General features: G+C 40.1%; 1 protein-coding gene across 2 annotated transcripts; it reads right to left on the reverse strand.

Moving 5' to 3' along the window:
• Positions 1-274: 274 nt before the first annotated feature.
• tmem88a (transmembrane protein 88 a) lies at positions 275-5,530 on the reverse strand. 2 transcript variants are annotated; one of them, XM_086160251.1, is made up of 3 exons: positions 5,211-5,530; positions 3,209-3,526; positions 275-741 (listed from the first exon to the last, which is right to left on the reverse strand). In XM_086160251.1, the coding sequence occupies exons 2-3, from the start codon at positions 3,509-3,511 to the stop codon at positions 418-420; spliced, it is 627 nt and encodes a 208-aa protein (XP_086016377.1). In that variant the 5' UTR covers positions 3,512-3,526; positions 5,211-5,530; the 3' UTR covers positions 275-417. The 2 variants fall into 2 exon arrangements, with proteins under 2 accessions (XP_086016377.1, XP_086016376.1); XM_086160250.1 differs by having other exon boundaries at positions 5,207-5,340.
• Between the last annotated feature and the right edge of the window lie 7,204 nt (positions 5,531-12,734).

Below are 12,734 nucleotides of genomic sequence, written 5' to 3' on the forward strand. Positions count from 1 at the left end.
TGCGTGAATAAATGTGTCTCAATGTCGTCTCTATACGTCGTGTACGGGTGTAGATAACAAAAAATGAATGAATGAATGAACACATCCAGTGTCCTCAGACGCTGGTTTGTGAACACATGCATCATGTGTGGCTTCGACGCTTTACTGGAAAAAGAAACAAAGTGGGAAATACATTCAGGGAAAGTCAAAGGTTTTTACAGGGAATCAAACTCCTTCTTCCTCCTCTCTTTTTCCTCCTCCTGTCTTTTTCTTTCCTCTCTTCTCCTTCTTCCTCCTCCCATCACCTCTCCTTCCTGCGACTAAAAGGCCTCCCTTCTCCTCCCATCTCTTCCTCTCCTCCAAAGCCCTCCCTTCTTTCTCTCACCTCCTCACCCCCTTCTTTCTTCTCTTCTCCTCCCTTCTTCACCTCCTCCTCTCTCACACCCACACACTCCCCTTCCCCTCCCTCCCCTCCCCTCCCTGCTGACCACAGCAGCCTCCTCCTCCTCCTCCACCTTCTCCTCCAGCTCCTCCTCGTCCTCCTCCTCTCCGGCGTCTGGAGGCGGGCAGGTTCTTGTAGACGGCTCTGCTGTAGGGTACGAAGCACATGGAGAGCTGCAGGTGTCGAGCCAGGCGGCAGAAGGCGGCGAGCGCCAGCACCAGCAGCGGCGTGAGCAGCAGGAAGCCGACCACCAGCAGTGTCACGCACGCCACGTCGTCCAGCTCGTCCGAGCAGTACACCGACGTACCGTGGGGCTGCACCTGCAGGGGGGATGGACGCATGAACGCGTGAATGGATGAAGGAATGAATGCAGGATTGGATGAACAGATGAACTGACGCATGGAAGAATACATGAAGGCATGAATGATGGACAGATAAATGCAGGCATGAATGAATGAACATATGAATGCATGGATGGATGAATGAAGGGATGAATACATGAATTAATGCATGAAGAAATGAACAGATGAATGGATTCATGAAGGAAAGCATGACTGGATGAATAATGAACAAATCAATGCATGAATGAATAGAAAAATCAATGAATGAATGGATGAATAAATGAACATATAAATGCAGGCATCAATGAATGAGCGGATGATTGAATGCATGAATTGATGAACAGATGATAGACAGTATGAATGGCTTCATGCATAAAGGGGTGAATGGATGAATGAATTCATGCATGGAGGAAAGCATGAATAAATGAACAGATGGGTGAAGGAATGAATGAAAGACAAGCAAATGAATGAATGGATGGACAGATGAATGCATGCATGAATGGATGAATGAATGCACACTGACCGGAAGAAAGAACGAAGAAATGAATGGATGGATGGATAAATGCATTCATGAATGAATGAACAGATGAATGTATTCATGCTCTATATTTTCATTCATTCATAGTCCACCTCTAGTGAGGTAAAGCATGGGAACTGTATAAAAAATACCAAATATATACATTAAATATACAATCATTTCCTGACATTTAAATGTGATGTCTTCCGGATACTGGATATACACAGATATTACTGGATTAAAAACTCATAAAATAAAAATGAAGTCAAAGAATAAGAAAAAAATAAATAATAATGAATAAAATTTGGTTCTTAAATTGTTACAAATGTGTATATGCACATACATATATACATATATATACACTGTATATATGTATATATATTTACTATATATATATATATATATAAGAATAGAATAAGAATAGGATATATATATATATATGTTACATATATGCATATATACAGTATATATATGTATGTGTATATATACATATACACATACATATATACCAAATACTTGTTCTCCCCACTATGTGTGTATATATATATATATATATATACACACACATATATATATATATATATATATATATATATATATATATATATATGTATACATACATAGTGGGGAGAACAAATATTTGATACACTGCTGATTTTTAAGCTTTTGCCTATTGCAGAGATCTGTAATTTTATCATAGGTCCTCTTCAACTGTGAGTGATGGAATCTAAAACAAAAATCCAGAAAATCAAATTGGATGATTTTTAAATAATTAATTTGCTTTTTATTGCATGACATAAGTATTTGATCACCATATAAGGGGCCATATAAGGATATCTGGGATAAAGTTGTAGACCTGCACAAGGCTGGGTTGGGCTACAGTACAAGCGAGCGGCTTGGTGAGAAGGCGACTACTGTTGGCACCATTATTCGAAAACGGAAGAATTTCAAGATGACGGTCCATCTACCTCGGTCCGGGGCTCTGTGCCAGATCTCACCTCACGGGGCATCAAGGCTCATGAGGCAGGCGAGGGATCCGCCCAGAACTACGTGGCCGGATCCGGTCAACGACCCGAAGAGAGCCGGGACCACGGTCTCAAAGAGAACCATTAGTAACACATGACACCGTCATGGATGACAATCCTACAGCGTACGCAAGGTCCCCCTCCTCAAGCCAGTGCATGTCCAAGCCCATCGGAAGTTTGCAAATGTACTACTTAAAAATCATCCACTGTGATTTTCTGGATTTTTCCTAGACCCTGTCACTCACAGTTGAAAAGTACCTTTGATAAAAGTTATTTATCAAATACTTATCATCCTGATACAATACTTAATATACATATATATATATATATATATATATATATATATATATATATATATATATATATATGTAAATTGAAGAACCCATATACAGATGTATATTCTGAAGAAGCCATCAAATCTACTACATATATAAATATAGATTTGACATCTTCTGGGTGATAAATAAATAAAGTGATATGAATGGAATCAGCCATTAAAAACACCACTGGCCTTTTTTTTCAATTGAACTGCAGTTATTATGTGTGTATGTGTGTGTGTATATGTCAGGAAAAGAATTAGCCGAATTTAAGCTAGCGGCGTGTTTGTTTTGCACCACCATGCACACACACCATCCCACGATGCATTGCGAGCGGTAGCACGAGCTGCCGCTCACATCTGGGAAACATTAAGAGGTGGCTTTTGAAAATGGTGTTGGGTCGCTGGTGATTAGCGGAAAAATTCCAAAAATCAAGGTTTGATTGACGTTTTTCGCGCGATCTCGCCCCCCCCTCCGTTTGGCGACGACTCGTTTATTATTCTGTGTAATCAGAGCTGGGGCAGGGCGGGTTATGTCAACCACCGCGGCTGTCAATCAAACACCCGCAGACGGGAGGCGGAGCTGACCGTGGAGTGGCACAGGAAGCCGAACGTGATCATGGCGAGGGCCGGGGTGAGGATGATGCCGAAGATGACGGCGGCCAGCATGCCGTTGATCAGGCCGACGAGGAGGTTCTGGGCGGTGACAAGCACGGAGCACGCCCAGCAGTCCAGGGAGCCTCTCAGCTCTGGCGGCGCCTCGGACACCTCACCGCCGCCCGTGGAATACGGCGGCGGCACCGCCGACCCCGACCCCGAACGGGACGGCGAGACGGAGGGGCTCAGTGGGGACGCCGACTTTTCCATTGTCCCGTTCCGTGAAAGGCTCATCTCACGTGGTTGGATCTGGAGAGGAAGCTACGGTTAGCAGTCGGTCGGGGGTCAAAAGGTCCCGTCCATCATTGTATTTACATTAGCCCCTGGATTAGCATGATGCTAACAGAGCATGCAGAGAACACACTCAGAAAGAATGAGATTAGACACCTTCTCGATAACTTCTAACTATAAAAATGAAAATAATGAATGAAATGAAATGAATGAAAGTAAAAAGGAAATAAAAAGTGTCTGGACTTGATAATACAAAATAAGATGTGATAACTGTATAAAAAAATAATAAAAAAAGGAAAGGTATAGATAACTTTGTGTAGGGAATAAATATGATAAAATGAAACGAGATAAGATGACTGTATAAAAAATTAATGCATTAAGATGAGATAACTTTGTAGAAAAAAATTAACATGTTAAGATAGGATGAAATACGATAAGATGAGATAACTTCATATAAAAATGAAAATAATGAATCAAATTAAATGAAAATAAAAATGATATAAACATTTACAAGGCTAAATGATATAAAATACGATGTAATGACTTTGTATAAAAACAGAATAAGATAAAAATGAGACCTTCATAGAGAACCTCAAAAAAAATGAACAAGTTCAGATACGATGAAGTATGATAACTTCATACAAAAGTGATTACTGGATTACAGCACATAAAATAAGATGTTATGACTGTTCATAATAATAATAAAATTCATAAAATAAGTAAGGTTTAGATAACTTTGTATACAGAATAAATATGAACAAATAAGATACAATGAGATTAGATAAGATAAAAATGATCAAGTTAAAATAAGATTGGATAACTCTATAATAAAAATCAATTAGACAGGTGAAAATAAGATCAAATAAAAAAAAACAAGATCACGCAAGATAACATAACATTGTATAAAAAAAGAAAAACATTAGATAAGAGAAGCGAAGATAACCTTATATAAAAAATAAGGTATCAAAGAATAGGATAAAATTTGATCAGATAAGATCAAATTGACAAAATAGCAAACAAGGTAAATAAAAATACAACAAGCCTCTTCTGTCCTGCTCTGCTATCTCTACCGCCCTCTAGTGGCCCGGAGGCCCCCGTCTGTTTACAACCCCCGTCGCCGTCCCAGGAGAAGCAACGTTTACTGAACATCAAGGCGAAGTCACGTCGTACCCGGACAACGTGCTGAAAGGTGTGGAAAGTCAACACCAGATAACTACGCCGCCATTAAGCGGCGGAGGAAATGGGGCCTCCCCTCCACCCCCGCTGGACCCCCGAGGACAAACCAGAACAATACAGAGCAGAGAAAAAAACCCTCCATCCCGCCAATCTGTCATCTGCTAAAGTTACGAGTTGATTGAATGAAGACGCCGCTTTTCAAGAACGGTTGCGATGTTTAAATTTCCCTCATTGTGCGTGAACGCCTCGGCGATGCTAACAAGTGTTTCTTTTAATTAAAAAAGATGAAAAAAAGAAAGAAAGAAAAAGGGAAGAAAATGATCCCTTTTTTGAAAAACAAAAAACAAAAAAAACTTTGAATCATATCATCTATTATCGACCTGAACAAGGTTATCAATTATAATAAGAATAAATTAAAAAAAAAAAAAAAAAACATTGAGGCGTTCAGGGTTTGACAGATTTGTGCGTTTCTTTTTTAAAAATTCTGTCCAGAAAACGAAATGACGAAAGCGGCGGACGTACTCACGGCGTGCAGCAGGCGACCAGTCGACGGCGTTGGCAGCAACTGGCTGGCGGAGCCCGGCGCTCCCGGAGGCTCGGGGGTTGGGAATCTGAAGAATTTCCTCCTTGACTGACGTCTCCTGTGTGTGGCGGTGCGTCCACGTGAAAGGCAGCGCTCCGGGTGCGAGGAAGAAGGAGGAATGAAAAAAAAACAACAAAAAAACGATGGAGGTATTGAACCTCCAGAGCGAGGGAAGAAGTGTGGAGGCTCTACGGCGATGTCTGCTTTCCCACCGGCCTCGGCGCTTCCTTCCCTGACATTCTGCTTCCTTTTGACTCCCCTGTCTCAGATATGATGGAGGAGTTATGAGTGTGTGTGTGTGTATCCTGTGTGTGATTTTTTTTTGTTTGTTTTTTTTGTTTGTTTTTTTTTTAAAAAGGGGCTGGCTACAAGTGTGATAACCCCAGCTGTGGATTGCAAGAGGAGGAGGGTGGGAGTTTATTTGTAGAGATTAGCGCAGAGTGGCGGTCCGGCGAGAGACGCTTTACACTCTCGCTTCCCCCCCCCTCGCCCGAAAAAGATTGGCAAAAACGAACGGGGGGGCTCCATAATCAAAAGTCTGTAACCCTGGTATATGTTTTTTTGTTCTAAACCAGAAGACGGACACACTTTTGGCCCCTTGACCTTTTGATGGAAAACAGAGCGCTTAGAAAAACCTAAGGAAATGAGGATGGAGGAAGGTGGTGGAGGAGGAGGGGGGTGACTTTGACTAATTTGGTGGGGAAAGGAGGCCACCGTGGGACTGATAAGGAGGAGCAGAGGGGCTCGGTTCAAAGAGTTGGATCGGCGTGTTCGATACCAGATCCGGTTCTGGGTCGTCACCCCGGCTCCTCTGTTTGTTTACCGCGATAAACACCGTCCCCGAGGGGACGCCGCTTTTCTGACGCCGCAGCCATCAAAGGGCACCGGGCATCTGGAAGGGGGAGGAGGACAACACGGCTGGTTTTGTCATTAACAATGCCATCGCGAGCGGCGCTGTTAATAGCTCGGGTTTGACGGCTGGGTTACGGCGGTTGGTTGGCGGCGAAGGAAGAGCGGCCTTCCTGTCCTTGGAACCAGGATATCCTGCGCCGCCTTGGCCGTCTGTGACGAGGTTCATCTGCTCTGTTTTAAAACGTTGCGGTTAAGAATAGAAGCAGAAAAGGCCACCAATGCGCGGTGACGTTGCGGTTATGCAACCCCGGCCAAAGCCGTCGCCTGATTCGGGCTCCTGGCGCCGCACCCCTGTTACTGGCTCCTGCCGTCGTTCGTAGAACCACGCGTCCCGCTTGGCTTCCCAGAACCTGAATCATCCAGGAAATCTTTTCAGAACTGGACATTGTTCTGAAACAGCGGAGAACCGGTAATTCACTGTTCAGAACACGGCGGTGATTCATCAAACGCCTTAAAGTATATCAAGGAGGCAATTAAATCTGTGGATAATTCCACGCCAACAATAAATGGAATTTTCCATGTTTTGTGCAACGCGTTACCATCAGGGTATACGTTAGTTTCAACATCCTTGCTTAGCATAGTTTTCCACAATGGTAGTGACCTTCAGTGTACATGGCTGAATGGAAAAACACTCATGACATGGTTAGCTTATATTATTAGCATGAGTATCAACAATAGCTACTATCAATGCTAAGTTTTACTTTGAAACAAAAGTCCACATAAAGTACAATAAACAAAAAACATTCCCTTTTGTGGAAGGGAAAACCATCAATAAAAATCAGAGCTCTTTCTGTATGTAACACTTGCCAAGAAGTAAGGTGACATTGCCCAAGACCTTTCCCGGAAAAAGAAGGATTTTCCCTGAAATCTGCATCAAAATACTTTTAAAAACTAGCATGAACTTACCAAGAATCCGTATAACAATAAGAATAAAAACAACATTATTTATCCCGAAGGAAATTTTTGTGCCAGAGTTTCAAGTAAAACATAACAATGATAAATAATAGTAGGAAGGAGGGAGAATAAGAAATACAAATAAAACCATAAAGTGTCAAAGTCAAGGCTATAAAGTGTTTTAAGGTCTTAAAAAGTACAAAGATTTGATAGAATTACCTAAAAGCTAGACAGACAATAAAAAATGAACATGCACTGTTCTGAGAACAAGCATGTCAGTATCTTCAAGCTAGCAAAACTTTACTTATAAACTGGCATGAACTTACCCGAGAATTTGCACTGAATTACCTAAAAGCTAAGGAGATAGATAAAAATTTGTATGAATTTGCCTGAGAATCCGCACTGAATTATCTTAAAGTTCGTAAAACATCAGTTACAAATTAGCATAAACTTACCTGAGAATATGCATTGAAGTACCTTCAAGCTGGCAAAACTCTTGTTAAAAATTAGCATGAAGATACCTGAAAATTTGTATGGAATTACCTAAAAGCTGAAAAGACAAACTTAAAAGTAAGCATGAACTCAGTTACAAATTAGCATACACTTACCTGAGAATATGCATGGAAATATTTTCAATGTAGCTAAACTTTCATTCCAAACCTGCATTAACTTACCAGGGATTCTGCTTGGACTAACCTTAAAGCTAGAAATAACGTTAAAGATTAGCATTAATTTGCATTAGAATAACTATGGAAGTACTTTAAAGCTAGCAAAACGGTTACAAACGAGTATGAACTTACCTGACATTCTGTTTGCAAATACTTTGAAGCTAGTAAAAAGCAGGTCACAATTTAGTATGAACATACCAGAGAATCCACGTTGAATTATCTTAAAGCTAGCAAATCATTAGTTACAAATTAGCATATGCTTACTTGAGAATATGAATGGAAGCATCTTCAAGCCAGCAAAACTTTATAAACTGGTGTGAACTTACCAGGGAATGTGCATGAACTAAACGAAAAGCTAGAGAAAAAAAAGTTAAAATTTCCTAAGAATAAGCATGGAAGTACATTAAAGCTAGCAAAACATTAGTTACAAATTGGCATACACTTATCCAAAAACATGCATGGAAATATCTTCAAGCTAGAAAAACTTTTGTTGGAAACTAGCATAAACTCACGGGGGAATCTGCATGTACTAACCTTAAAGCTAAAAATAACATTTAAAATAAGCATGGAAGTACTTTCAAGCTAGCCAAATGTTAGTTATAAATGAGTATGAACTTCCCTGAGATTCTGTGTGGAAATACTTTGAAGCTAGCAAAACTCATGTTACATATTAGCATGAACATAGCAGAGCATATGCACTGAAGTGCCTCATAGGTAGCAAGAAATCTGTTAAGAAATTAGCATTGACTTGGTATTAGCTTTAAGCTGGCAAGACATTGGTCGGAAATTAGCATGTAGAATAAGCATGGAATCACCTTTAAGCTACCAAGATATTTCTCACAAATTGGCAGGAAAACACCTGAAAATCAGCTGAAGACCACCTTATACTTAAGTATAAAGTAAATAAGGGAACTGCGATTATCACAATCACACAAAAAACACATCATGAGATGACACTCAAGCTTCAGGCATCCGGTGAGAGGTGTCCCAGTTCTGAGAAAATTAGGAGGGCGGTGAAACGTCGGGTGAATAATTTATCAAAACATTTTTATTTTCTTGAACAACAATACAATATGTCACAGAAGAAAAAAAAAAATCACAGAGGGGTTTAAGACAGGTCTGGCTCAGGTTTTCTTCTATGTGAGTTCTTTTGGAAACAGTAAGTGCAGCATAGAAGGCCTCCACGTCCTCTTTGAGAAGCGAGAACTTTGGTCTTGCTCTTTAGCCACAGACGTTTTTCCTCTACGCACAATGTTCTAGCACCTCTTCCCAACAATTGCTAACGGTTAGTGTGTCTTCATATGTCTTACTGGATGTGTTACATTGACTTCATCGCCACCTCAGCCAACAGATCCACAAAGTTAGCCGTCGTTGTACTGTACAGCGTCTTCACCCACGGCAATGTGGCAACGACAACTTCCGATTTCTGACCAATCATACGATGGTTCCTCAGACACCACGCGAGAGAACAATTCTGCCCTGATGACGGGTTGCGTACTCATTTGACTATTCATTACTCTAATAAAGTATCAATACTAATTAAAAATAAGAAATAAAAGCGCTAAACCCTGCCTTAAAATTGAGCTGGTCCAAACAGGTCATGTGACCAGAAGCTAGGCTAGTAGCGTACTAACGTCAACTCAGAGCTAGGTGTTCAAGTGTCATAGATTTGGCAACGGTGTTAAATGACAGTTTTTTTTAGTCGGCGGGAATTTAAAAAACAATCGTCATAGAAGAAATATGCAGGAATCAGTAATCGGCTTCATATCGAATCGTAAACAAAAAAAGGCGGATACGCTCATTACAAGTGTTCAAAGTCCTCGCTTCTGGCAGACGACGAAAAGGCCTTAAATCAAACCGGTCAAGAGAGGGAAGAACCAAACAAAACAGTATTACAGCCTTTAACGTAATAAAAAAAATTAACCATAATAATAATAATAATAATAATAACAATAATAATAATAATACAGAGAATGATGACGAGACTCACACACGCAGAAAAAAATAAACAAAACCTCGACATCGTTAAAAAGTCACATCCCTAAAAAGTCTTCACGACTACAGCTAATCCTCGCTGAAAAACCGCTAGAGTTTTCGCCCGGTTACAAAACCTCACACGTCGGATTAAAAACAAAACGTAACAAAGAGTAAACAAACAAATGAGATCTCCGTGTGGATCTTTTGAGATACAGTACAAAGACATCATTCCATTTCTGTTAGCAGTGAAACTGGTGAAATGTATTTTGTATTTTCTGAGCACCGACCGGCTTGAGTTGGCCATTCCCTTTTTTCACGGCGTCCGCGAAAGGTCACCTCTGGGCGAGCGGGGCGCTGAGGCCAAGGAGGAGGGGTTCTAGCACCATGAAAATCAAACCCGCCGCCTCCCAACATCACGCTCCGTGACCACGCCGCATCTTCAAAATACCTTGTAGCCCCTTTATCAAGTGACTCTGATATGCAATAAATATGTAAGAAAAAAAAACAAAACAACCATGTACAGTATAAATAATGTCACAATTTACAACTTTGCTCCACTTTTCTCTGTAATCCAAAAACAAACGACAACCAAAGGAGGTATAAAAGCGGGAACGAGCTCCCGTTGCAGTACTTTAGAGTGAAACCGGATGTTTTAGATTGTATTAGCATATAGCAACAACGAAAAATAAAAAATGAAATAAAAAGAAACGTGACCGTATCGGACAGTTTTGACCATATACAAATTTTGATTTCTCAATTAGGAACAAAACTACATAAGTCTTCTAGTAAACCTTAAAACATACAGTATGTACATTAAATGGGGCGCGTAGACGCGGGCGTATGGGGAAAACGCTGTGACCGTCGGGGATTTTTTTTCTTATCAAAATGGTCATTTCGGATGATTATAAAATAGGCCAAAAAAGACTTGATTGTATTAAATGATGATTATATTTACAAGATTCTGATTTTTTAAGGTAATTTACAAAAAACACTGCATTCTTGCCTCAGTAAAAATGCAAAGTTGCTGAAAATATTACATCAGAAGCAGTTTTATTTTTGCGTTATTGAAGGAATAAACCAGCTTTTAAAAATAAGAATAAGTCACCAATTTATGAATTTTAAGGAAATACATAAATCATGTTACCCTTCTCCTCTGGGATGTACTTGCAGATTCGTCCCTCGCTTAACATGCTGGCTTATTTGCGCTAGCTAAACCGCTAAGTAGCTTAAAGCGCTAATTTGCCGCACACACTGAAGCTTCGCAAGCTAGCTAGCGTAGCGCTGTTCGGCGCTAACAAGCTAGTTAGCTTATGGTCTTTTCTCAGTAGTCCGCCTTCTTCAAACATCAACAGCAAGACTTTTCAACAACTCTCAAAAACGCCCCTGGGACTCACAAAATTCGCCGGGTTATGAAACAATGACGAGATTTTACAGTGACGCATTTTAAGTAGTTTCTTTTCTCTGGAAGTGAACAAATAGCCGGAAGTGGATCACACCCCTAGATCAGCCGAGGGGCAGTGAGGAAGCAATCATCAGCTCAAAAAGGGGGATTAACGTTAAAATAAATGGATAAAAACTACGCCGAATTGACAGCATAGCGAGGCTGATTATTGCAAAGAATCCCTGCTGTTTATAAGTGGACATGAGAGATAACAAGGTATAAATACTTTAAAATACTGATTTTTCAATGGAGTTTGGTTGATATGACCTGCCCTGAATTTCAACACATAGGAGCTGCAGCACACCCACAGAGCTGAGTGCATTCCTTCAAAAACCTTCCACTGAAAATATATTATTCTGCACATTTGCATGTTTGTCCGGTGATCATTTTTTGCATATTTTGAGGTTTTGCAGCACGTGCAAATAGGAATTACATTTTTTTTTTCTTTTATCACGGCAAGATTAAGTGTTGATGTGAGGCAAAAATCAAGTGTATTCCCAGCAGTTTTTATAGAATAATAGAATTCAGACGTGTATGATAGTTTTGGTAAAAGATTTGCATATGAACTGGCACTTTTATACGAGGATGTTAACCCCCCTCCCCAATCTTTTCTTTGTGCTCCCGTCTACGCGCTCCACTTGTGTATTCCATTAATCCATTCACAATTTACAGTTATTTATTTTCCATGTCATCTAGAAACGAGAAACATCGCAACAAAAAGAAGGAGGTATAAAACAAGGATTCCGTTCCCCATTCCAGAAAAAAAAAAACGACACCACATCTGATTAGATTTTTTTTTTGGGGGGGGGGGGGGGATTGTATCGTTAAAATTCACACCAATTATAATTTGAGTCGGAAAAAGAAAACCCCGACCTGGAATGAAACCATATTAGTCGTCTGGTAAACCCGTATTTTAGAGAAACGGATAAAAGTTTAGATTTTTTTTGTCTTTTTTTACATTAAAAACCCTTGCGTGTGTTTTTATACTCTAATTACATCTCTAAATACAGTTCACAAGGCCAATGTGGTGTACCTCTAGGCTGGTAAAAATGTCTTGAATTATCGAACGAGAATAAATACGATTGGAATAGCACCTCGGAGAGTTTTACAGACAGGCGTTACAAATGTCCAAGTTTACCTGAATATCAAAATAAAAAAAAAACCAAAACAACAAAAAAAAAATAACAAAAACAAACTGGGACCAGTATAACAATGCCAAAAGGTGACAATCAGCTACTTCTCCTGTGAAGCGATTCCCCTGCTGGTACAATAGAATCACAGCAAATTCACGGACATGTAGAATAACTAGATCGGTGTAAAAAAGTTCTTCTGAATTTGCATAAAAGTACCTGAATCAATACACACACACACACATGCACACTCACACACACACGCAAGCACACACACGCAATCACACCCCCAGGAAAAAACAAAAACACACAAAAAAAATAAATAAAAAGGCTACTTGACGCTTTAGAATCACAGCAGTGTCCGTTGAACATAGAACCTGATTTTTCGGCGCTAACAGTGTAGCAGTGCTCACATTTGTTGTTGTTGTTGTTGTTGTTGTTGTCG

This window comes from Fistularia commersonii, chromosome 15 (assembly GCF_037954325.1).
Source record: "Fistularia commersonii isolate RoL2024-O1a breed Wild chromosome 15, RoL_Fcom_v1.0, whole genome shotgun sequence".
In the NCBI taxonomy this organism is placed as follows: domain Eukaryota; kingdom Metazoa; phylum Chordata; class Actinopteri; order Syngnathiformes; family Fistulariidae; genus Fistularia; species Fistularia commersonii.

Bases quoted from the DNA above. Each gene is read 5' to 3' on its own strand.
- tmem88a (XM_086160251.1), bottom strand. From the start codon at position 3,511: ATGAGCCTTTCACGGAACGGGACAATGGAAAAGTCGGCGTCCCCACTG. The intron at 742-3,208 runs GTCAGCTCCGCC...TCCCCCCTGCAG, and splicing joins GCTTCCTGTGCCACTCCACG to GTGCAGCCCCACGGTACGTC.